This window comes from Sceloporus occidentalis, unplaced genomic scaffold (assembly GCF_023333645.1).
Source record: "Sceloporus occidentalis isolate IW3139 unplaced genomic scaffold, rSceOcc1.0.p SCAF_4, whole genome shotgun sequence".
Classification (NCBI taxonomy): Eukaryota; Metazoa; Chordata; class Lepidosauria; order Squamata; family Phrynosomatidae; genus Sceloporus; species Sceloporus occidentalis.
In genome coordinates this window covers 189,589,447-189,616,225 of record NW_028316984.1, presented here as the reverse complement: position 1 = coordinate 189,616,225, position 26,779 = coordinate 189,589,447, and the positions used below count along the sequence as shown (strand labels likewise).

At 39.8% G+C, this 26,779-nt stretch overlaps 1 protein-coding gene across 2 annotated transcripts; it reads left to right on the top strand.

The window, feature by feature from the left end:
- Positions 1–1,292: 1,292 nt before the first annotated feature.
- On the top strand, positions 1,293–18,043 carry PLD4 (phospholipase D family member 4). Of its 2 annotated transcripts, XM_089523620.1 has the most exons (10): positions 1,293–1,369; positions 5,321–5,514; positions 6,366–6,549; positions 7,302–7,422; positions 9,387–9,514; positions 11,881–12,081; positions 12,900–13,039; positions 14,027–14,192; positions 15,704–15,800; positions 17,442–18,043. In XM_089523620.1, exons 1-10 carry the CDS (start codon positions 1,298–1,300, stop codon positions 17,666–17,668), a joined length of 1,530 nt encoding a protein of 509 aa, XP_089379746.1. In that variant the 5' UTR covers positions 1,293–1,297; the 3' UTR covers positions 17,669–18,043. The 2 variants fall into 2 exon arrangements, with proteins under 2 accessions (XP_089379746.1, XP_089379747.1); XM_089523621.1 differs by lacking the exon at positions 5,321–5,514 and having other exon boundaries at positions 1,336–1,369.
- The last annotated feature ends 8,736 nt before the right edge of the window (positions 18,044–26,779 follow it).

Here is a 26,779-nt window from a genome sequence, read left to right as displayed (position 1 = left end):
ACAGTCTGGGTACTCATTTTAGCGACCTCGGAAGGATGCAAGCCTGAGTCGAGCTTGGGCCCTTTTGCTGGTCTTGAACTCGCAACCTTGTGGTCTTGAGTGAATGGCTGCAGTACAGGCATTTAACCACTGCGCCACCAGGGCTCACTCATATGACACAGGGGAGAGAGTGGTTTTCAGATGACATAGCGAGACCTTTTTGATATGTTAGTCCTAGGCTTGGTGAGGGGTCGGTAGGATTTGTATCTTATTTGAGGCACCAACATATTCTGGGCTGATGCTAACTCTCCTGTGTCAGTCCTGTGGAAATTATTAATCTATCTGAGGAGTATTTGCATACCCTACAACATTTCATAGATTAAAAGCAGGACACATATAGCCAAGCAACATCAGAGACCAGTCAGGCAACAAGAGGGTAAAAGTTTTAAATAGGAAGACAAAACAAACTATTATTTCAAACTGAGGCCTGAGACATACCAGCCAAAAGTGGTGTACCAGCACCGAAACTAAGGTTCCAAAGCACACGGCAACCGCATGCTCCGGAACCCTAGTCCATATGGGTGGCGGCACCATGGCAGCATCCTGTCCATATTGCTGAGTTAATTCAGTGCCAGTTGCTTTTGCCACATAGTTCCCATCTATACTTTAGGTTCCATTCACACTACACAGTTGTACTTTATTGCACTTTAACTGCAATGGAAACATCCCATGGAATCCTGGGATCGAAAGTTTAGGGAAGGTATCTAGACTTCTCAGTGGGCATGTTTCACCAAACTACAAAACTCATCTCAGGGGAAAGGTAGGGTATCTTGTCTAGTTCCTTCATAGCTGCTCTTCCCAATCCTAGTCTTAGACTCCATTCTGATCAATGTTTCAACCAAGGTATGGGAAGTCTTTGATCATTTCAATTTTTTTGTCATCTAGGGTGAATTCTGGTAAATCTTCTGTGGTCATTATTTCTGTTTTTCTTAATGTTCAACATTAAGCCTACCGTAGCACTTTCTTTTTGATGTTCTTTAGTAATTGTTACAGGTTTCTGCTAGCAGTATGGTGTTATCCGCATATCTTAGACTGTTGATATTCTTTCCTCTGAGTCTAGGCCTGCTCTGCGTACAATATTTTCTGCATACAGGTTGAACAAATAAGGTGAAAGAATGCAGCTGATGGGGATAGGTTATCCTGAAGAACATTTAAAAAGCAATGGCTTATGGCATTTATTGACAGCAATTGAGATCATTATGCTTCTCTTATTTTCATGGCACACTTCTCTGTTAAACAGGTCATGAAAAGGATTGTAATGAAACCACTTACATCAAATGGGCCCTTCTATGTGAAATTGCACCCAAATGAGCAAAGAGGCATTCAGGTGGTAAGTGCTAAAATAAAGCTCAGTTACATCAAATAGGCAGCAAAATGTCAATAAACCAGATGTGCCAATGAATTGTGTGCCTTTCCAGACATTGTTGGACTGCACAGCCCCATATTCCTCACCATTAGCTATGCCAATATGGCTAACAAAAACATTAATTTTCTAGTCGTAAAATATGACTCCCAACCCCATTGTGGCTCTGCCAGAGGGTAAAAGTATCTGACCCAAGTGTCAGTTTCTCACTTTACATGTTGTACAAAACAAAACTCTACCTTGTTCAAGTCTGTTTGTGGAGTTCCCAAAACGCTGAGCCTCTTTAGACAAACAATAATATCAATACTTCCTTCTATTTCTAAGGAGATTAATCTAGGGTACATATATACTGTAGAAATTATTAAGTTTGCTACCATTTCAACTGTCATGGCTCCATCTTACAGAATTCTATGATTTGTAGTTTTGTGAGGCACCAGCATGCTGACAGAGATGGCTACAAACTACAAATCCCAGGATTCCATAGAATGGAGTTACAGCCCTTAAAGTGTTGTCAAACTGCATTATTTCTACAGTGTAGGTAGACTCCTAGTTTTTCAGAAATGCAGTAGCTTTCAGAGAGGGTTTTGACAGTAATAAAAAGCTGGTATATGACTTTTCCTGAAAGGGTTATCTTGATGTCTACTTTCTCCTCTTCCTATAAAGTACCTAAACTTTTCTACCGAGAGGTTAAAATAAACCAGTTCTGATTTCTTTGGGCTCATACTCTAACACGAGTTAAGGAAAAGAAAACAGGGACGGTAGAGGAAAACAAGAAATCCAGGTGCCAATTTTTCCAGTTACAGAAGTTTCAGGGCAGTAGCATTTGGCTTGGACAAGGGAGAGGGAGTTTCTGTCTTTCCTTAAGGTAGTACCATACTTTAACTTTCAGAAAAGATAAAAATATAAAGAGGAAGTCCTATCCACCTGCTATCTATGCGGTATAGGTTAATGATTGGCAGTTTCAATCTTTTTTGATAAATGAAACTAGTTTTTGAATTTGGGAACTGAAATCACTGCTTTTTTGACTTGCAAAAGAAAGAAAGAAAGAAAGAAAGAAAGACAATCACTGTCATTTGTTTTTGTCTGGTTGAGTTCTGTGTGTATGTGTGTGTTCATGCAAATGTATTATTCTTATACTGAAGAAACATAATAGCAATAGCAACTTCATTTATATACTGCTTCATACCACCTAAAAACAGTCTCTAAGCGGTTTACAACTGTAAGCTAATTGCCCCCAACAATCTGGGTACTCATTTTAGTGACCAAATCTGATTCAGTTAACCACTGGATACTAATGAATGAAAGGATTTACACTTTAACTTGTCTATGGGCTCATGTGCATCAGTGGAGGCTACTCAGAGTCTTGGGAGCTGCCGTGCCATTGTGGTTATAAGGTCCTTGGTTCAAATTTCAGCAATAGCAGGAATGTAATGAGGTACAGTGCTCCACATAAGTACCTTTTGCCTGAACTCACCACCTTTTTCAATAGGAATAATCCTATAATTGTTGTTGTGTCCCTTCAAGTCATTTCTGACATATGGCGACCCTATCACAAGTTTTCTTGGCAAGATTTATTCAGAAGAGCTTTGCCACTGCCTTCCCCTGAGGCTGAGAGTGTGTAACTTGCCCAAGGTCACATAGTGGTTTTCATGGCTGGGCAGAGAATCAAACCATAGTCTCCAGAATCATAGTCTCACAAACCACTATGCCACGCTGGCTCTAATAATATAACTCCTTCAAGTTTGTTTTAAGTATTCCTCTGGGCCACACTAGGTATGATAGGTGTCTATTTTAGGAACGTATGTGTCCTATTTACATAAAAAGAGGGTGCTTTTACTCTTTATATTAAAAGGAACATGTGATATTTTTTTAAAAAAGAAGCTATTTCTGTCTTGTGCTATATCTGAAAATCTCAGGGCAGTGTACAAGAACCACATGTTTAATTTAAAATATTTTTTTTAAAAAAGAAAAGCAGCCAAATATCATAAACAAATAAACCAACAATAAACACGCAAACTGCAACACAATGCATATGGTCCATGAGGCCCCCAAAATTTGAGTGAAGGTTTGGACTGGGTGCTGGAATGAGACCAGTGTTAGCACCAGAAAGGCATTATCTCACTGAATTCTATGGCTTTACATATTTTACTCTCTTCTTTGTGAGCATCTGGTCTCAGAGCCAGGCTGCTGTGAAATTGATTAAACCAAAGGAAAGAGTGGTTGTGAAGAAGGGCAAGTTTCACTTCTTCTCCCTTTTTCTGTAAATAAAAAAATCATCGTCCCAACTTAGACCCCTGTGACATCTGGCTTGGCTCTGGTTCAAATGTGTAACGTGGATGAGCGAGCTGTTTTACTACCATTTCTTCTTTGCTTGCAGGTGTCCCAAGTTTTATCCCTATGGTAGAGTCAGGTAGTTTTCAAGCACTAGATGTAACGAAGAGTGGCTCTCTAGGCCAGTGCTCTTCAAAATGGTGATCCCTGAACGGGTTAGTGTTTGTAAATATTTGGTTGCTGGTCCAAGTATATTGAATTCAGAGACACACCCGTTTTAGTCTGGGATGTCAGTATGCAAAGGGATATTACAGCGCCTTTGGGACTAACTGTGCAAAAGAAGTTGTAGCATGGCCTTTCGTAGACTCAGTCTGGTACCTCAGATGCAAGTCCATGGAAAATTTCTAGAAAAGAAAGAAACAGTTGTAGCCAAGGGGCACAAATGTGATATGGTACATTATGAAAAAAATGTTGGTTCCCCCAGAAATAATATATATTGTTATTGCTGTGTCCCTTCAAGTCATTTCCGACTTTTGGGATCCTAAGGCAAACCTATCATGGAGTTTTCTTGCCAAGGTTTGTTCAGAGGACACTTGCCATTGCCGTCCCCTGAGGCTGAGAGCATGTGATTTGCCCAAGATCATCCAGTGGGTCTTATGGCCAAGCGGGGAATCTAACCCTAGTCTCCAGAGTCACAGTCCAACACTCAAATTGCTATGCCACTCTATTACTTCACTCAATTCGAAAAGTAGCAAGTCATGTTTGTTGCGTTGGGAGCCTTTCTGCTCATTCCACTGAATATGAATCAGCCCCTGGACCTCTGCCCACTGCAAGGACCACTGAGTTTGCATTCTTTCTGACTCAGAGCAGGGCTTGGGTAGTTGCTTTTAAGAAGAATGAATATAATGATATTCTGAAGAAAAAACCCCCAACTCAGCAATCATTGAATCACACTTTTGGCCCCAGAGCATCATTCTGTTATCACTCAGTTATGGATGGCTTTAGCATATCAAGAGTCTGCTTTCGGACTGTGAAGCATAGATCTCTGCACATGAAGTTTCACATTGATTGTTCTATGCAATCATTGTATTGAGTGGCAAGATGGCATAATCAAAGATGCATCTACATTGCACAATTATAGCAGTTTGGTACTACTTTAACCACCATAGCTCAATCACATGTAATCTTGGGATCTGTAGAGTGTAGTTTTAGTGCATTGCCCTCAATTAGAGCACTTGAGCTCTCTGGTGCAGAATTCTAAGCACTTTACTAACTTTCCAAATCTAGGATTCCATAGGATGGTGAGGGTTAAATTGGTATCAGATCACTATAATTATGCAGTCCAGATACAGCCCAAGCGTACAAATGAATGTAAAAGTGAATGTGTATTCATCTGCATGTGTGCATCTACATTTGTACCATATGCACAACACAACCTTTGCAACCTTGTACTGAATCCAGACATTCCACATCAGACAAAACTGTCTGATCGTTTCCACAGGAAAGCTTGTGCATGTATAAGATGTTACCAGAATTCTGGCCATTACAGTATTTCCTTTTAATACTAACTCTCCAAATTCTGCACCTGGGAGGAGAGTGTTCAGTGCTGACAGCCCTCATGGTAGGTGAATTCTTTTATCATTCCAGGTGTTTGGACTGTTGGCAGTTGCTGGGCTCCTTGTTGTGATAATAAATCACATCATGAAACCTTCCACTTTAATCTTTGTAAGGGACGAAGGCATGGTTCTTAACAGATACCTGCATGGGGATGATGACCAAAACACTGGAAGAGACAGAATGACTACGATGGACAGCAAGCCCAGCTGTAATGATTCATGCACGTAGGTTAACCAGATAAAATTACATCTATATTTCTATATCATCAAAGTCAGGACTACTTATCAATTTTTTATAATGCAAATAAGTATTTTTCTCATAAAGAATTGAATCTTGCAGAGATTCTTCATGTAGCATTGCAAGTTTAGCTACAATGTCATGGCTATGCTTGTCGTGGCATCATCTTGAAGACAGGAATAATTTTAAAATATTATTTAGCATTTCTGTCTGAAAGCCAGCTCCAAGAATAGAAACCTATTCCAGTGGTCTTCCTGTAACTACAGTACAAAGTATTCAGCTATTCATTTGCTATAGTTTTTTGCAGGGTTTTCGGGCTATGTGGCTGTGTTCTGGAAGAGTTTAATCCTGACGTTTCACCAGCATCTGTGGCTGGCATCTTCAGAGAATGCTGGCATGGGAGTGAGTGGGGTACACACACACACACACACACACACACACACATACATACTGTGTGACCCTTGGATGAGAGGAAGTGATTTACCTGTTAATCTCTGTGTTGATCTGTTGTTGAATGGCAAGGCCTCAGGGTGTTTATTTAATTAATGATCCATTGTCTGCTGGGAAATCCCCTTGAGCCTGGGTGGTTTTCATTTGCATGGGCTCAGTCTTGATTTTGGTGTTTTTCAGGACTGGTAGCCAAACTTTGTTTACTTTAAGGGTTTCTTTTTTCCTGTTGAAGTTGTGGAGATGTTTGTGGGTTTCAATGGCTTCCCTGTGCATTCTGACTGGATAGTTGTTGCCATGTTCCAGAATTTCAATGTTTTCAAATAGCATTTTATGCCTCAGATAGTTTATAACGTGTTCTGCTCCTGCTCCTTTACTCTTGCCACTGTAGTTTTCAGCTGGTGGAAAGCCTCCCTTGGGACATGCCATATGGACCAAATAGCAGTGCTGCAAAACCACTATACCAAGCATGGATGGAGCTCTTAAACATGACCCAGGAAAGCATTCACGTGGCTTCTTACTATTGGGCATTGACTGGGGAGGATGTCGGTGTCAATGACACATCATCTAAACAGGTAAGATAAGAAGCTGTTTTTAAAAAAATACACACAAATTCTGCAGGTGGATGTAGGGAGTGAAGGCAAATCATGGAACAAGCCAACTTTTCCTTTTGGAAAAGCACAGCACAGAGAGTACCCACAAACAATTCTCAACATCCTACTTTATATTCATAGAATCACAAAATTGTAGAATTTTAGAATCTTAGGACTTTATCACATAAGCCTCGTTCTCACCACCATCACATTAGTAAAGACATGGATATTAAATGGATTGGAAGCTTTCCGTACCACACATCCTTCCACTAGCGTGAAGGGGGATGTTTCTGTCATTGATGGTTCCTCAAGTTCTCTTCCACACTCCCCTTAACCCTGCCTTCCTGCCCTATGCCCTACCCAGAATGCTGTTCATTTTTTAAATTTGTATTTGTATTGGTAACACAGTTCTCGAGTTGTGACAATGTGATTTAGTGAAACAAAGATGAAAGAAAAGAAAAGAAAGTGAAAAACAAAGAAAAACAGTTTGTTTGGAAATAAAATGGCAATAGCCATGTTACAGGTTGGGATTTGGAAGGTGATGGTGGACAGGGATTTTATCCTGTTTGAGGGAGCTTTACGGTTCTTCGTCCTGCTTCAAGATCCATTCAGGAATAAAGTTATAGGAGCCGTGTCCCATGTTCAACCTAGCAACCCTACATTGGGATGATGCATGCACCTGACAGCCACTTTTGTCCACCCCTGGTTTAGAACATGGTATCTTTCTTCTATAGGGTGAAGATATTCTGAAGAAATTTGAAAGTCTACTTTTGGAGAATATCACTGTGTTTATTGCAACAAGTGTGCCATCTAAAGTTAAACATTCCACAGATCTTGAGATCCTGGAGAGAAAAGGTAATTGTACATGAAAATTCTTCTACCTTGCCTTTGGCCAAGTAGATTGACCTGCAAAAGCATCGAACAGCTGGATTCAAATTACAGGAAAAGAGATCCCACCTAAACATTAGGAAGAACTTCCTGACGCTAATTGCTGCTTGGCTATGGAACATGCTACCTTGGAGAGGGGTGGAGTCTCCTTATTTTGAGGTTTTTAAGCAGATGCTGGATGGCTATCTATTGGAGGTGCTTTGATTGTGAGTTCCTGCATGGCAGGGGGTTGAAATGGATGGCCCTTGTGGTCTCTTCCAACTCTGTGATTCTATGATTATAATGTTGTAAAGCCATGCATATATCAAAAACAAAGCAATTAGATAAACTATAATGTTGCCCAGGGTTCAGCAGCTCAAAACAGCACACACACACAACCAGACTTAAATCTTTAATTTAGTTGTTAGAAGAACCATGGCTTTGCTGCCTGCAAAAAATTTAAAACAGAAAGAACCAGGTAAACAGACCTCCTGAGCATTTCAAAATGTAGGTGCAATGTTCAAGATGGTTATCAAGAAAGATAACAGAGGCTGAGGAGTGGACAAGAAAGCTAGCATTTTGAAGGTACATAGAGGTGAGCTGGCCCTACCATTAGGGGAGGGGGAGATGCAATTCTTGACTCAAATGAAGTAATTTTAGCAATTTTTTTTTGCCACCATGAGAATTTATTCAATTTATTCAAAAACTGCAGTTTTCAAAGTTTTTGCACGAGACCCAGCATTTTCTGTGAAAGAGTACTTTCTGTCCCTACAATAATGAATGAATGAATGAATGAATGAAGGTTTATTTATATACCGCCGTTCCAATGATCACGGCGGTTAACAATAATAACAAAAACAATAACAATACATTATATAACATAGGAACCCCCCAAGATAAAACCATACAACATCATAAAAGCCATCATTCATTCCTAACTTAAAACCAATAAAAACATCAATAAAACCCCCTAGCTAAAACACGATCAATAATAATTCTGTGCATCAATATTTCTCAGGAGCAGTAGAGGCACCTCCTGGCCTTTGGAGTCCAGAGATGTGTATTCTAGGTATCTGCTCTGTGATTTGGATTTCCTGCATGGCAGGGGGTTGGACTAGATGGCTCTTGCGGTCTCTTCTAACTCTATTATTCTATGATCCTATAAACCAGCCTGTTGTTCTCAGGTGACCTGCAGTATGCTGTGGTATTATCAGTGTTCAAGTACTATTCAGTTGTCACCTTTTGTCCTTGGAATGGAAAAGCTGCCTTATCCTTTACCTCAAGGCAATATGTACTGACTTGACTTATAGTACAAGTTTAGAATCTGGTGGGCTGTTGCAGAAGCGCAGGATCAGGTCTGACCCAGAAACATTTATGGCTAGATGTGGAATTAGGTGATGTTTGAAGACTTACTTGGTGCAGTGATATCATAGGCATGGTGTCCCCTGGTATGGTAATTCATGGTGTCACTGCCCCATTGACCTCCTCCTATACCACACCATACAGAATTCTTAGTAATGTTTTTGGTATTAATATTACTTGTAAATCGTAATTCTTGTATGGCAATAGTTGTGACATAAACAAAGCAAAATTAAAATTTTATTTTTAAATTATAATATCTTATACACTGCCTAAATGTATCTATGTTTACACAGTTTATGTGCTTAAAGTGAAAATTAGCTAAGATGTGATGTTTATAATTTTTTTTATAAGAGTTAAAAAAATCTTTTTTAACTTGAGGCCTTTCCTTTCTCTGTCTGCTGAGCCTTGCCGCACTCATGGCTTCTCTTCCACTGAGCTCCAGGGTTTTAAAGGGATGTGGGTAAACTCCACAGCTCATTCCTGCCATAATGCAGACATTTTAGGTTGTCACCTGGCGCATTCCACTCCCTGCTGATCCCCTGCCAATGCCCCTGTTGGTGCATAAACTTGCATCTCTTCCTTTCTCACAGGGGCCCATGTAAAAAGGATAAACTTTGGCCAGCTGACTCATGGTGTCCTGCACACCAAATTCTGGATTGTAGACAGGAAACACATCTTTCTTGGTAGTGCCAATGTGGACTGGAGGGCCCTGACTCAGGTGAGAGATTTGAATATAGAAAATTGAGAGGATTAAAGTAGACTGATCTGACAATATATAACAAGGTGACTGAATCTGTACTAAAAGGTCATTTACGAGAACTACTTTTCTCCTGATGAATCACTGAGTTCTCATGTTAAGTGTGATATCATAAGAACACAGAAAGCAGTCTCATAGTTTTTCTCATACCTTTTGTGTGTCTAGCCCAGTAGTGCATTCCATGACTGGTAGCAGCTCCCACATGTCTTAAGAACATGGATTTCCCATTATGTTCTAAACATTACGAAGAACTTCCTGAAGGTTTTATATAGTGAACAAATTTAGATGAAGCCTGTGCAACTTTGGGCAAGACATATGTTATGCCGATGTTGGTGGATGATGGCACTTCTGTCTGCAGATGTCATCCTGCTAACACCTATGGGTTTTCTGAAGTAAAGTTATACTGTTTCCAATACAGAAGATATGTTTACTGAACTCTGGGGAGAAAAGGCAATCCTTGACAGAACTGCTCAACGGTGTAATATGCTGCCTCAGAGAGTGGTAGAGTCTCCTTCTTTGGAAGTTTTTAAACAGAGGCTGGATGGCAATCTGTCGGAAGTGCTTTGCTTGTGTATTCCTGAATGGCTGGGGGTTGGACTGGATGACCTTTGGAGTCTCTTCCAACTCTATGCACTGCCTGATCCTTTAAAAACAAACAAACAAACAAACAGAAAAACCTGCAGTTGTTGAGAATTTGAACCTGTGATTTTCTGCATACAGATATTTGCTTTACCACTGAACTCTAATACCAACAACATAGGCCCCAAGCGCATGGGCCAAAAGAAGTGGCTTCTGGCATGCCATTTATATGCTACACACCTCCAACACAACTGGAGCAAAAATGAGCTGGGTTAATCTGGGATAATCTGGGCTCCTGGTGGTGTGCATTGGGGCCAGTGGCAGACGCCTACTTTCGAAGTTGCTGTGGCCCTGGGCTGCTTGTAGCTGAGTGGCATTGGACCACACTTTCCTGGCCATCTATTTCACCCCATCAATTGAAAGACAAAGTATGATGTGATTACAGAGGAAATGCTGAATTCAGCCCTCAGTTAATTGATTCACTCAGCTCCTTAAAAAGTAGGCAATTTTAGGTACTTTCACATGAAGAAGTGCCTCACCCTATATATATCTATATATATCTATATATATATATGCCTGAAGACTGAGGTCTGCTGGAAAGCCCTTCTTTACGGAAATTAGCACAGATTTTATTCTCACTCTAGGCGCAGGATGTAAATGCACAGGGATGGATTCTGTAGAACAGCTCCATCCCCAGGCAGTACTCATCCTGTACCTGACCTGGGCTTCTCCAGGACCTTTTAAAGAATAGGATTTTTCTGTGCAGTAATCTCTTTATGTACCATAGGGGGAGGGAATACATTATGTGAGGATGCAGGATAGGGCCTTCTCTATTGCCGCACCCTGGTTGTTGAATTTCCTCCCCTTAGAGGCCTGATAGCTACCTTCATTGACTTCATTTTGGTGCCAGGTTTTTTTCTGTCAAAGCCTTTGGAATCTAATGATGTTATCTCATTTGTATATGTACATGGTTTTAATTAGTATGTAGTGAGATCTTGTAGCACCTTTGAGACTAACTAAAGAAAGAAGTTGGCAGCATGAGCTTTCATAGACTTAAATCCACTTCCTCAAATGCATTTGGTGTTAATTTAGTGTCAAATGCATCTAAGGAAGTAGACTTAAGTCTACAAAAGGTCATGTTGCCAAATTCTTTCTTTAGTTAGTCTCAAAGGTGTTACAAGATCTCTCTACATACTGATTCTACAGACTAACACAGCTATATCTTTGAATGGTTTTAATGATTTTACTTTGTTAGATAATTGATTACATTTTTAAATTGTAAATTATTTTTATTTCTTCCTATTTTGAATTGTTTAAACTGACTTCATTGCATGATGTCCGGAGATCTTTGGATATAGGGCAGGGTAAAAATATTTTAATAAATAAGTAATACTTTGGTGCAGGCTTTTACTAAAAACTGTTATTATAATACAGTCAGGTCCTCCACATCCACGGATTCTTTATTCATAGATTCAAGCACCCAAGATTTGAAAATATTCAAACAATATATACATTCCAAAAAGCAAATCTTAATTTTGCCATTTTATATAAGGGACACCATATTACTATGTCATTGTATTTAATGAGATTTGAGCATCCTTGGATTTTGGTATCCACACGTGGTCCTGAAATCCAAGCAGATACCAAGGATCCACTGTACTAAAGAGAATGTATCAACATATCAAAGAAGACAAATTGTATGTATGTTTGGCTTGGAATGCTGTTCACTTGGGTTTTGCTTTCTGCAGGTGAAAGAGGTTGGGGTTTTGATCAATAATTGCAGTTCCTTAGCTAATGACCTTTGGAAAACATTTAAAACATACTGGGATCTTGGAGGACCAAATGCCACCATCCCCTCTCCATGGCCAAGGAATTACTCTACCAATATCAACAGGCAGAACCCTTTGGAAGTACAATTCAATGGAAGTTCCACCAAAGCATATTTTTCTGTAAGTACTGTAGACTCTGAGTCATACTAGACATTAAAAAGAATGTGTATTCTCTTTTGTATGGCATGTTTTTCCATGTAATCAGATCTTTCCAAAGACATGTGCCTCAACAATTTAGACTTACAAATTTAACATCATGTTTACCTTCCAATGAGCAATCACAAAAAAAGTGTCCGTAATGCAACATAGATGGGTGAGACAACACATTTCATGGCCTCATCCACACTACATAATAAACTGATTTTCAAACCAGTGTAAACTAGTTTAAAGGACCGTTGTTCGCACTTGCGCCGAATTTCTGATGTGGTTTATTGGGGGATGCAGCAGTAAACCCAGTTGAATCGGTTCTTCCAAATCCACGGCATTCCCTGCATCTTTTTAAATGAATCGATTCAGCAAAAGTGTGAATTGCATTCGGTTCCCTGTGGCATGGTCACTCCTGTGAAGCAACTCCATTTTGATTTATTCTCTGTATCTTTTGCTCCTGTGAAGCAACTCCATTTTGATGAATGTAAACGTGAAGTGGAGTAAATTGAAATGGACAGATTTGATTGCAGTTTGAATAGTGTGAACATCTATTCGGCCCTAAATCGCTTCATTGATTCGACTCAAAAATTGGTTTATTATGTAATGTGGATGAGGCCCATGAAAAACAAATGTCTTTTATAATTTGAGGGAGCCCAAAACAGCAAGCATTAACCTAAAACAAGCCTTCTTGCACCTGGGACTTATGTGTGTTTGTATGTGTGTGTGTGCTATTGAACGGACTTGGGATAAATAGATGATGGTGTAGTAATTATAGTTTTCCTTTGCTTTAGGCTTCTCCACCTTCATTTTGCCCAGGGGGTCGCACCTTTGACCTTGTAGCAGTTCTTGATGTTATCTATGAGGCAGAAGAGTATGTATATGTCTCCATGATGGAGTATTTTCCCACAAGCCGCTTCAGGCATCCACCAAGGTATCAGATTTAATCAGAATGTGTACTTATTCAGCTAAATACCATTTGATTTTGTGGTCTCAGCAACAAGCAAACCATTTGAATTATATGGACTTACTTTTTATTGAGAAGGTGTTCTCTTGTGCCCTCACCAGCTGTACTTGTGATGAAACACAGAGAAAGCTCTATCACAAAGATCTTAAAATCTGAGCAGGGCAAGCTCTCTAATACCCCAGATCAGCCAGTTCTCTAATGCTCCAGCAATAATAGCAAAATCCTGATTGACCAGAAGATGCCTTTTATATAGAAGAGTAGGGTTATGTGTGTATGTCATGGGCTGCTCCCAGTGAATGGTCTGAAGTTAGATGATGGTGTTACCAAATATTAACCAGCAAAGGCTGAGAAATTTGTTTCTGGGTGTTTTTTTAAAAAAATTAATTTGAGAGAAACTGACCCTGACAGACTGGATCATCCAGACCCAAGATTCAAACCCTGTACATTCAACCCTGTATTTGTGGGGTTAAATTAGATTTGCCAGCTCTTTCCCCCCCTTTTTCTTTAATGCTTTTAACTTTAATGCTTACAAGGTAGCCGGTACAACATATTTCTTTATACAGTGTGTACTGTACATACTTTGTACAGTATGTACTGAATTTGGTTGGTGCAGATGGGGGTGTATTTTTTTATCATTTTATACGTATTTGAAGAATATACCAACATTTCCATCATATTTGGAGAATTTGATTTTTTAGTGAACATGAGAGAAAGTGAGATTTCCCCATCCCTTGTGAAGACTTATTAAGTCTTAATGGCCTAAACTACAAACTAGTATATCAATGCAGTTAAACAGAGATACATAGATGGTATCAGTAAGCAGGCAAAAGGATACCATCTTTCATTTGAACATTCCCCCCCATGTTTGTTTCAGACAGAACTGAGAGCCAAAAGTAGAGTCATAACTGTGCATACAGACTTTCCATTGCTAACATCACAGTGGTGCTTTTGCAGATACTGGCCACCCATCGACAATGCTCTAAAAGATGTGGCACTTTGCTGTAATATACGAATACGGCTTTTGGTCAGCTGCTGGATCCATACTGATTCTTCCATGTTTCACTACCTGAAGTCACTGAGTGTCCTCAACAATCCGAGTGCCAACATCACAATAGAAGTGGTAAAGCAAATATATGTTTGGGGCTTTAGTGGGTGTTTTTTTAAGATGGTCACATGCCACCCCCCTGTTATAGAGTGGAGAGTAAGTAAAAAGGAGCTAGAGAGAATCCAAGGCTTTTTGTGAATCATATATCTATGTGCCATGTGAAAATGTGACAATTCTCTTACACCGTCTACACTGTATACATCTTTTCCACAACCTTTAATGCAAGTTTTAAAAAACATACATTCAATTTAAAATGGTTTCTTTTGCTTTCTGTCCCACCTATAAATGTACTGAACAAGCACACAAGATGCTTGAAGTCATTTTTGGTATATGTGTGGAAATACACCAAGGAAGGCAGAAGGGAGTAGAAGAAATCCTATTACTGGTTTTGAAAACCACAGAAGGAAAGGAGCTGAAATTCAATTTAGGTTTCCTGTAAAAACCATATTGCCTGTTACCTTCCTACCGAAGTGGTACCTATTTATCTACATTCATTTGTATGCTTTCAAACTGCTAGGTTGGCAGAAGCTGAGACTAGTGACGGGAACTCACTCCGTTATGTGATGCTTGGGCCTCGAACTGCCAACCTTCTGATCTTATGATCATCACAATTGGCATCATAACCATTAAGAAACTACAGCCTTGAAGATACAGAGAATGAAATCAGAGAACACATTTTGCTATCTGAGGCAAAACAGTAAAAGTCATCTCTGTTCCCAGCAAGTCAAGTACAAAACCCAGACAAATTATTTTGGGTAAATGAAGTGGAAAATCCCATAAGTGCCTCCTTGGTAATAACAATACAACAGTAATTCAGAGATATAGCCATGGAATATCAGTATGCGAAGGTGCTAGAAGATCCCTTTGAATATAACAAGAACTTAGTAAATAACTAACAAATTGCTGCCCTTTCCTGATCCAAAAGCTGTCTGAAGAGGCCTGATAATAGGGCTGGGTTTAAACTGATATTGGAGAGCACTGAATCCACTTAATAAGCTGATTGAATGAATCTGTACAAATTACTGTTTGGCTGCACATAGCAATCTGATCTGTAGTATAAACCTTCCATATTACTTGGCAAGATAACTACCTCATTTGGCCAGTTGGTAAACGTTCATACTGTGTTGATGCTATAGGCAAAATTGCCTGTACTGAGAAGAACTTGGTTGAAGCTTGAAACTTTCCAGGTGGCCTGAGGCAAGCTACCATTCTTGCAGCTTGGACCTTGCATCTGCAACAGGGGAATAATCACATTGACTTGCCTTTAGAGTTGTAGCAATTCTGAGATGACGTAGGTTCAAAAAGCACCATTCATTGCTAAGTGCTGTCATTCTTTCTAGTTGTACATTCTCTTTTCTGGCTAATGGAACAGAAAAGTCCAGACCATTTCCAAGGTTATCAGTCTCGTGTAACATAGCCATAAGCTATTCTATTGTAGTCTATTATTTGGAAATGCAAACAATTTGTGCAGTTTTATACAATCATAAAAAGGTTTCATCAGTCTTCATTTTTTTATTTCTTATCAGAAAATCTTCATTGTTCCAATTGGAAATCATAGCAACATTCCTTTTGCAAGACTGAATCACAACAAATACATGGTTACTGAGAAGGCAGCCTATGTTGGTAAGTGCTGTGACTTGGAGTGAAGTTTATGTGTGGACACCTTGCTAAGTATTTGTTACAGCTTGGGTTACATCTGCTGCTTTTCTGGTGCCTTTGTTCCCAGATCCTAGAAAGTTACTTTTTAAAATAATAAACAAAGTGGTTATTATCATTATTATTTTTTACCCATTTTTAAGAAGCAACAAATCTTTATATTCTTGTTGTTTATGTGTAACTAAAAGAATTACTTTTAGTTCATTTAAAAACCACATATATCTCTTTGCTGCAGAACACTGCCTTATGATACCAAACAGTCTCCTTCCATTCACCTCATTGTTGTATCGATACCCACAACAAAGCAAGAGGCACAACATGAACTAGCATTTGATCCTCTGCTATGCCTCTGCTATTATTATGTAAGACCACAGCTCCATAATAGTAAAAGTACCTTGGATCAAACATGGATTGGAATGGGGACTGCAGTCAAGAAATCAGAAGAAGACTAGGAATTGGGTGGGAGGAGGGTGATATGAAAGAACTAGAAAAGATCCTAAAGAGTAAAGATATTCATAGTTTTTTGTGGGTTCTCTGAAGATGCCAGCCACAGATGCTGGCGAAACGTCAGGAAGAAAATCTCCTAGAACATGGCCACATAGCCTGAAAAACCCACAAAAAACTATGGATGCCGACCATGAAAGCCTTTGACTTTACAAAGTTGTCACATAGTATCCTAAGTTACATTAACTTACAATGATAATGTAACTTAGGTATACCTTAGTTACTGCAAAAAAGACACTGTAGTTGTGATTCCCAAACGTTGGTTCGCTAGGTCTTTTTGACTTCAGTTCCAGTCATCATGGCAAATGGTCAGGATTTTTGGGAGCTGAATTCCAAAATGCCTGGAGGACCAAAGTTTGGGAATCACTGATTGATGAAAGGTTTGGGGCATTTAAGCAGGCTTCTAGCTAGCCTTCTAAAGCTTTTGCTAGGAGCAGCAAGCAAGACTTGCCTCCATAGTGCAAACTGCATTTCTCAGATGGGAACACCAAATGCATTAACCAATGGGCTTGTGGCAGGAGCTGAGGCCTACTCTGCCTTCACTGCACATCAGAGAAGCTGTCTCAAATTTTCAAAAAGCTTTAGAAGGATCCTTCTGTTGTGCCTAGGAAAAAGCTTTAGAAGGCTCTTCCCATTTAGAAGGCCTCAAGCCCATTGCCTAATGTGTTTGCTGTTTCTGGATGAAGTCTGGCCAGCATGTCAGTCACTAAAAATACACAAGTTGTGAGTCAAGTCGAATTAGCATGTCATTTATTGCCGAGCCAAGCCTAAATTGAGTAATTGAAGTGACTTGACTCTGAGTCAATTGACTCAAATCAACCTCACTGGGAGCCTGTGAGGATGAAGGACGCTCAAAACAACCGATGGGGCTTTTTTTTTAAAAAAAACAACAACATCTCAATGATTATTATCAGATACCAAAACAGCCATGTAGGCTGGAGGATTCTGGCAATTATAGTCATAGAATTATTTTTTTCCAAGGTCCACCATGAGTACTTGCCATAATGGAGAACGCTGGGCTTTGCATGGTGTGGGTGAGTGGGAGGGTGCTGACTGGCAAATTGTATTTTTATATTCATATTCTGTGTTTTGTAAACTCTCCAGGGACTTCTAATTGGGCAGAAGAATACTTCACCACCACTGCAGGTGTGGGATTGATTGCCAGACAGTCTTCAATAAATCCTGCAAGGAAGACTCCAACAATACAGGAACAACTGACATTTCTTTTTGAACGAGATTGGAATTCCAGATATGCAATAAATATGGAGGACTTGCCTGGGCAGAAAGACTGTACTTGGAAAGATACCTTTACAAGTTTTTTTAAAAACTAGATTATTTTTGTTGCTAATTTTTGTCTTTGCTACTACAGTCGCCTCACTGTTTTCACAGACTTTGAGTCCATGTCCCTCGCCCATTCAAGACTCCTTAATGCTGCAGATGGTTTTGGAGAAGCTACTGTAGCCTCTTTACTGTTCAAAGCATAGCTTGGAAAACATACTTTGGTTTTCCCATGTGCTCTTAAAAGCAGCACTTGATAAAATGTTAAAAAGTGATCTGGGAAAGGCTGTTTTCCCCTCTGTTCAATGCAGAACTTGGGTTTAATGCAGAATTTTGTGGTTTTATTGTGGTTTTAATGTTTGTAATTTTATATTGTTTTTAGCTGATGTTTTAATTATTTTATGGTACTATGTTTTTAGAATTGTTATTGTGAGCCACTTTGGGTCCCTCCGGGGAGAAAGGTGGGTTAGAAATAAAATAAAACAAAATAAACTTAATTTCCAACATGAGAAATACATTTGCTAGACTTGATAATTATTATTTAAATTATCTCTTCTGAGCAGCAGTGGCTAATGTTTAATTTATTGTGCTTAAAAACATGAATGGGGAGGCATCCCCACCTTGCATCCGATACTGAAAGAAAGGCGGGATATAAATTATTTAAATAAACAATAAATAAATCCATAGATCTCAGGTTTTCACCCCAAAATCTCAGGATCCTAGCTGCTGGAATATTTGGTATATATATTAAGTAGAAAGCAGAAGGGCTAGAGCAGTATGAATTTGTGGTAGAAACAGGCGTAATTACTCAGGTTGTTCTTGATGAGAAAATTTAGAATCAGAGAATCCTAGAGTTGGAAGACACCCCAGTTTCTGTTTTAAAAAACTCCAAAGAAGGAGACACCACTACAAAACCTACTTTTGTTGTCTCTGGAAATCCATCATAGGACAGGAAAGGAGATAGACCAAAGACCTATACTGGGTTACAAGAGCCCCTAAAAATTGGCCCTTATGCAGAATGACCAGATGTCATAACCACAAAGGACACTGGAATTGTACAAAACACTAAGTGTGAACTTGCAGACTGCAGCCAAGGAGTTTATCACATGAAGCTAGTAAAGTGCAATGTTGTTGTTGCCGTTGTTATTGTTGTTGTTATGTGCCTTCAAATTTTTCCAACTTATGGCAAACCTAAGGAAGAGCTATTGTGGGGTTTTCTTGGCAAGTTTCTTGCCACTGCCATCTCTGAGGCTGAGAGAGTTTGACTTTCCCAAAGTCACCCAGTGGGTTTCCATGGCCGAGCTGGGATTTCAGGCCTGGTCTCTAGAGCTGTAGTCCAACACTCAAACCACTACACCATGCCGGCTCTCAAAGTGCAATTACAATAGGATAACACATAATGTCTTTGGCATTTCAGTTGTGGGTGGAGAGCACCTTTTCATTGACAGGTCCCCACTGCCTGAAGCAGAGGTGAAGTACCATTGCCTGCTCTCTCACATCACCACAACAAGAAGCAGTGTGATAAGTACTTGCCAAAGATGCTATTAAAGAGATCAAAATAATAATAGTAATAATTATGCAACAACTGTTGCATTTGCACAATGCCACAAGGTGGCAATGTCTGAAAAAAATTACAAATTGGCGTACATGGCTAAATGGCTTTAACATCAAATGCTGTGCTTTGTAAACCACTCACTGTTCCTTAATTCAAACAGACCCCAGCAGCACTGAACCACAAAAATTAGAAAAACGTGTCCACAATTCTTTCTGGAAAAATGGCTGAGAAATTCAGGTAGTTTAATTAAATTTGTATGGCCTTCTGTATTCCTGTTCCTCTTCAACCTGCCCCAATGCAGAAAGAAAGCAGTTTGACACCACTTTAACTGCCATGGCTCCATCCCATGAAATCTTAGGATTTGTAGTTTGGTGAGGTATTCAGCAAATCTGTGTCCCAGCTGGCCATTAACGAAAGTGAAAAATGTTAATGTCAGATCGCAATTACATGGGACTTAATTTTAAATGGATGAGAAATTTTAGTAGCCTTGAAGCTTGTTAGGGTCAGGATGTCGGAGCAGGATACACGAACACTGTGGGTGTTGGACTGGTTAAATTACTTGCTGTCCATTTGCTGGCAAATAAAAACATTTTTATGCAGGCAGGCATTTGGTATATCACGCATAGCAGAGTGGTTTTTATGGAACAGATGGGTTTTTAATTACATTTTTAACTTTTGTATATTTTTATGTGATTTTATATTATGTGTAGATGTTTTGAATTTTACTGAGATTTTAAATATTTTGTCTGTGAGATGCTTTGGGTCCCTCTGGGAAGAAAGGTGGCATATAAATGAAATAAGTAACTATAAAATAAATATGCATTTCTGGGTCTGAGTTTGGTTGCTGGAATAGATATTTAAAGTTCTAAGACTAAACAATATGAACGGGGGATTTTTAAAGGGTCACCCAAACAAATCCAGAAAAAGCTGTCCAGGCCCTTGAATTGCTTTCTGTTTGTGGACCCACTTTTCAGATCAATTAGAATGGCAGGTACTAATGGGTGAGCAATACAGGTTGAAAGAATGCTGGGAAGGGCATAGCGCAGGAAGGCAGTGTTGTGAAGGCCAGCATGCAGAAACCCAGGATTAAAGCAGCACTGTGGGACTGTGCAAAAATTACTGTTCCCAAACCGGTATGTTTGCATTTCCTACACTACTAATGTGATTGTGGCATAGCAGCCTGGTGTGATGAAGTCCTGAGTATTCCCTGTTCTTGCCTAGACACTGAATGGTTGTGGGGGCACACTGGCAGAGCACAAGGGGCAGGTCAGTAGATCTGTACTGGTGGAGAATTACAGTCACAGCACATTGCTGGATTTTGGCATACCAGTCCTATCCAGAATGTAGAGAGATCTTGTAGCACATTTGAGATTTAACTGAAAGAAAGAAGTTGGCAGCATGAGCTTTTGTAAACTTCAGTCTACTTCCTCAGAAAATTTTGAGGAATGCATCTGAGGAACTATACTGAAATCTATGGATGCTCATGCTGCCAACTTCTTTCTTTCAGTTAGGTCCCAAACAGACCGGCAATAAGCACTGGCTTAGGGGTGGTGTGGGACATAGCATTTAGATGACGCATGCCCTGATGATGCCCCAAAGCCGGCGTCAAGCTGCCTGACTGATCAGATGGCAGGCAGCATTGTGATGCTCCAGCAGTGTGGTGTTTATACCCTGCATACCACAGAAATGCTGCAAAGCTGCAACGGTGGCTGAAAGAGCAGCATTTTGCTACCTTTTTTTGAACTGGTAAATAGCCAGCTGTGGCGCCAATTCAGTTGCTGTGGCACCAATTCAGCGTTCAAAAGGGTGGTGTCATGCTACCTCTTTAAGGCCTTCTGTTTTGGCCCTTAGTCTCAAAGGTGCTACAAGATCTCTCTACATAAAGATTCTACAGACTAACACGGCTATATCTCTGAGTCCTACTCAGAGCTTGGAAGTGTTCCTTTTTTCTCCTTAAAAACAATTTGTAAAAATCCCCCAGCTAACACTGCTAGGGGAAGACTGGGGTGTGTGAGTGCTGCAGTCCAAAAAGATCACTTTTTGAAATTCTGGTCCTGGATTATTTTTACCTCATTTTAAGAATACATATTTATGTACTGTATTAACTTTTTATAAGATGGCCATAACAATGACTAATAAAATGGTTGGAGGATGTCATAGAAAGGGAAAACCATTTTGAAGAACAGGGCAAATCCCCTCTCCTTTGGCTGAGGATAAGGTCATCAATCTGTGATGTGTGAGAACAATTTTTTTTAAGAAGAAACCTGGTTTGTTCCTGGTAGTATCTTAGCTTTCTGATTGCCCCTCAAATGATCTAATGTTGGTTCTGTGAACTGTGGGACAGCTTCTAAGACCATTTAAACTGACTTCCACTATATATTTATACACAAATACTACACAGTATTTGTAAGCCTCTAGTGTCTCATTCCAGAGGAATCATAGAATCCTAGAGTTGGAAGAGACCCCAAGGGCCATCTAATCCACCCTCCTGCCATTCAGGAAGACAAAAACAAAGCACTCCCGACAGATGACCATCCAGCCTCTGTTTAAAAACCTCCAAAGAAGGAGACTCTACCACACTCTGAGAGAGCATGTGCCACTGTCAAACAGCTCTTACTATCAGGAAGTTCTTCCTAATGCTAACCTGGAATCTCTTTTTCTGTAGTATGAACCCATTGCTCCAGGTCCTGTTTTCTCGAGCTACAGAAAACTAAACTCAGAATAACACTGCAGCCTTGCAACCTCTTGCTACTGCATTGGCAAGAGACTGGATTAGATGAATCTTGAGCTACCTTTCAGCTCTATGATTCATTGCTTAGAGAATGAGTTAAATACAATAGCTGGCCTGCTTCTAATCCACCATACACAAGGCATTATTATGGGGAAATATATCCCACATTCCTCCCATCTCTTTTATTTAGGAGATCTTCTCTTGTCTGGCTTTGGGCTCCCTCCCTCCCCCAAGACCACAAGTATGTATGCATATGCACATATGTTTTTCTACCTTTAACAAAGGTTCAGTCGGTAGAGGTCAGCTAGGAAACTTTTCATCTGATGGAGCTGAATATAATCTATGGCCCACCAGGGGCCTTTCCACATTATTATTATGTTTTAGTATTCTCAGCCAGAGAACTCTAGTGCCTTACCAAACTACAAACCCCAGGATTTCCTAGGGTGCAGCCCTGTCAGTTGAAGTGGAATCATTCTGCTATAATTGCCTATAAAAAGGCCTCAGATGTGGCTAAATTCTAGTTCACAGCAGCTGAAGCCAGCCTGGTTAATGATGATGTGTGATAGAAATGTGTATTTATATCAAATCCCTCTCAAAACTACAAGTCCCACCATTCCATAGCATTGAGTCATAACTGTTAAACTGATGTCAAACTCCATTAATTCTGCAGTGTGGCAGCAGCCTTACTTTGGGCCATCAGTTCTCATGATTCTTGTCACTGGCCTAGTTAGCTCCCCTCTCATTCACCCAAACAGTATCATTCAAACTTTTAGACTGCATCTCCCATCACTCCTGGACATTAGTAATTACAACTTGGAGTGATGGGAGCTGCATTCTACAATGTCCAGAGGGCTTTACACTGTGAAGGTTAGTCAAGTTTCTTCCTTATAACAGAGTTTCATGATGACGTGCAGGCTCTAGGCAAGGCATCCTTGGGATGAGAAGTCAGGTTCATTGTCAGTTTGAGGCCTGATAGTCAAGCATTTCCCAGGATAAAGATCCATCTGATGAAAGGGACTGTAGTCCACAAAAGGATATACAGTGGTGCCTTGCTATCTGCAGGCGTGCCATCTGCAGATTTAAGCCTCCATGGACGGCAAGTCTTGTTGTCCGCAGTGGTGGTGTGTGCACACAGCCAAACAGTGGCCGAGAGCAAGTTGCACTGCCATTAAGTCCCGTATTTTTTCGTATCTGTGGGGTGTGTGTGTCAGGAACTGATCCTCCATGGATACAAAGGTACAATAATAAATGAATTAGTTTTTAGCAGTGGCATGACTAGGTTTGGTGTCATCCAGTGCAGTAACTCATGCTTTCACCCCCCTGCCATCAACGCCCTCCCATACCACACCATGCCGAATCCTTTGTAATGTTTTTGTACTAATTACTCATAAATTCTGTATAACATGGAATGTTATGTTAGCAGTTGTGACATAAACAGCAAGCAAAATTAAGATTATACCTTTCAGTTACAATATCAAATGCACAGATATGTATGTGGTAGGTAGCATGTAGTAGTATTAGGTAGTATGGATATGAAGAAGAATTCAAAGAAGAGGAATAATTTGGCGAAGAAGAAAAGGACAGAATATTAGAGTGAGGATTATGTCAGGTGGTATCTTATGTTGTATGTTATGTCGCTGTTATGTAATATGATTTGCCTTACAAAGTCTGCTTATAAAACAATGGAATGTTAGTAACATTTTGAATTTTAACCAATAAAATATTATATTAAAAAAAAATCAAAAGTACAGCCTAATTGTATATATATGTACATAGTATCATGTGATCAAAGTGAAAATTTGGTAGGATGTGATGTTTTTAAAGAAAATTTAAAAAGAATAAGCAATTTATATTATTAAAAATAATTTTAAAAAGAAATTTTAAATTAAACAAATAACCTGAAACCACTCCTTTCTCCTCCTACTGAGCCTCGCCCTGCTCACACCATCTCTTTTGAAGGGACACAGGCAAACTTCACAGCCTGTTTCGGCCAAAAGGCAGATGTTTGGGGTACAGTGGTGTCACCCCACCTTAGAATGTCACCTGGTATTGTCTGAACACCTCACACACCCTGCACACCCACAGTGATGCCACTGGTCTTTAGTGTCATAGAACTCCTTGCGTCCATCTACATTGCAGAAATGATGCAGTTTGACACCACTTTTACTGCCAAGGCTCCTGGCATTTGCAGTTTGGGTGAGGCACCTGCTCTTCTTTGAAAATGAAGGATTAAACATTTTGTAAAAACTACAAATTTCAGGATTCCATAAGATGGAGATACAGTACTTAAAGTGGTATCAAACTGCATTATTTCTATAGTGTACACCCAGTGGCATCACTAGAGGGGGTGCAAGGGGTGTGGACTGCACCAGGTGGCACCCTAAGGGGGGTGACACCACTGCTCCTCAGACATCTGCATTTTGGCAGAAATGGGCTGTGCTGTGACATTTGCCTGTTCAAAATGCTGAAGAGATGGTGTGAGTGGGCTGAGACTCAGTGGATGGAGAAAGGAGAGGCTCCATGGTTTTTTAAAAATTAAAATATCAAAATTTAATTTTTTACAAAGAAATTTAAAAAAATCTTTAAAAACATCACATTTTACCAGATGTTCACTTTAACCACATGAAACTATGTATAGGTGAACACATTTATTCTGTGTGTATGATATCATAATTTAAAGGTATAAATTTAATTTTGCTAGTTGTTTATGTCACAACTATTGCCATTACAAGTAAATTAGTACAAAACACATTACTAAAGATTCTGTATGGTGTGTTATGAGAGGAGGTCAATGTAGGGTGTGTGGCACCATGAGTTACTGCACTGGGTAATACCAACCCTAGTGACACCACTGTGTAGACCTACCCTTTGTTAATTTGCTGCAAATGATTAACATGATTACCTGTCTGGAAACTGCAATGAAGATGGCTGTATCTTTTGAATTTCAGACCCTTGTGAATACAGTTTAGTCAAACCATAGGTGCTCTGCTGCAGTTCAGTTGCCAGGACCAGATAACATACCCTTAAGAGCCATGCATGAAATGAGAGTACACCCCCCACTTTTTTTAAAAAAATTATAGAACTGTTATTTGTTGTGAAAATATTTCTGTTTGCATTGGGATTTTGTGATCTCTGAGTTGGCCCAAGGAACTGTTGCGTTAATATCAACTTTAACGTGAGGGAAGGGAAGGGAAGGGAGAAAGCTGAAAGCAGCAGCAGCAATCATGTTGAGGGAGGAAGGAAGGCTGTGTTAGCTGAAGAGAAAATAATAGTACACCTTTAACTGCCCTCGAGTTGATCTCGACCAATGGTGACCCTGTGGATGTGACATCTCCAAGACTCCCTATCTTCTAATGCTCTTCCCAGGTCCTGCAAACTCATACCCATGACCTCCCTAATAGAGTTCATCCATCTAGCATGGGGCTTTCCTCTCTTTCTGCTTCCCTCCACCTTTTGCAGCATTATTATTTTTTTCCAATGAGCCATGCCTTCTCATGATGTGTCTGAAGTATGAAAACCTCCATCATCTTGGCTTCCAGGGAGATTTCTGGCTTGATCTGCTCTAGGACCCATTTGTTTGTCTTTTTGGCTGTCCGCAGGATCCTCAGCACTCTTCTCCAGCACAACATCTCAAATGAATTAATTCTCTTCCTATCCACTTTCTTACCTGTCCAGCTCTCACGTCCACACAAGCTAATAGGGAAACAATGGCTTGTACGATCCTAACTTTTGTGCTCAGTTGTATATCTTTGCGTTTTAGCACACATACAGCATTTAAAAAAATTGTAGACACTTTTGTTCAGCCTGTATAAAAGGTTAATATTATCTCTGTACTGTGGGTTGAGTGCTGAGCCGGAAGCTAAAAGGCAGGGTGACCAGATGTCCTTTTCCTCCCGAAACATATCCTCCATTTCACCCTTCTGTCCAGGAGGAATTCCAAAATGTCCTTCATTTCGAACATGACTAGCAAGCATGAATTTATATTTATATGACTGTTTTTTGCTTTTATTTTTCCATGTCTTCCATTCTTTATGGAATGCCTGACATTTCACAGTGCCATGTCCTTCTTGGTGGCTAGGACCACTGGTCACCCTGCTAAAAGGTTATTAATAACTTGGGTAAGAACACCAAGTGGGTCCATGCCTAGGGTAACATTTGAACTAGGCCCTTTTCTCTTCACAGAGGTAATATCATGCAATTTCCCTTAAAAATGTGTATTTCCAGAACATCTTGGGATTCAAGATGTCCAAGGATGTCAAGGATAGCATGAGTTATAGGATCGGATTTTAATTTACTTCTCCCCCTTCAGAGGGCTGAAAGCTCTTTGTTAGGCCCTCTGCTATACTTATTGGGATTTTGGTCTTTTGAGGCATTTTTTAGCATTACCCCAAAATAATGGATTGATTATATAAAAAGTACACTACATACTTTCAAGGAGAGAGTGATTCCTGTGTTGTTCTTTTTTTCTGGGGATGTTGTTTCCTATTAAAAACTGCCCTGGGCCATGGTTCTGTCATTTTTAGCATCACACTTCCCCCAGTTTTTTAACATTTATTTTTAAACTAACTTATCCAGAAGAATTATCCATCTGTGAATTAACCCAATTCCTGTTTCCATAAACATTACACAGACATGCTTCAGCAGGGCCAGAATCAGAATTTACTATCTCTAATCTGGTAGCTACAGGTTGAGTCTCATTTATCTGGAATTTCAAAATCTACAATCTTCCAAAATCTAAAATCCATGGGTGACTGACATAGTGATAACTTTGCTTTCTGATGGTTCAGTGTACACAAACTTTGTTTCCTGCACAAAATTATTAAAATATTATGTATATAATTACCTTCAGGCTATGTGTATAAGGTGCATACAAAACAT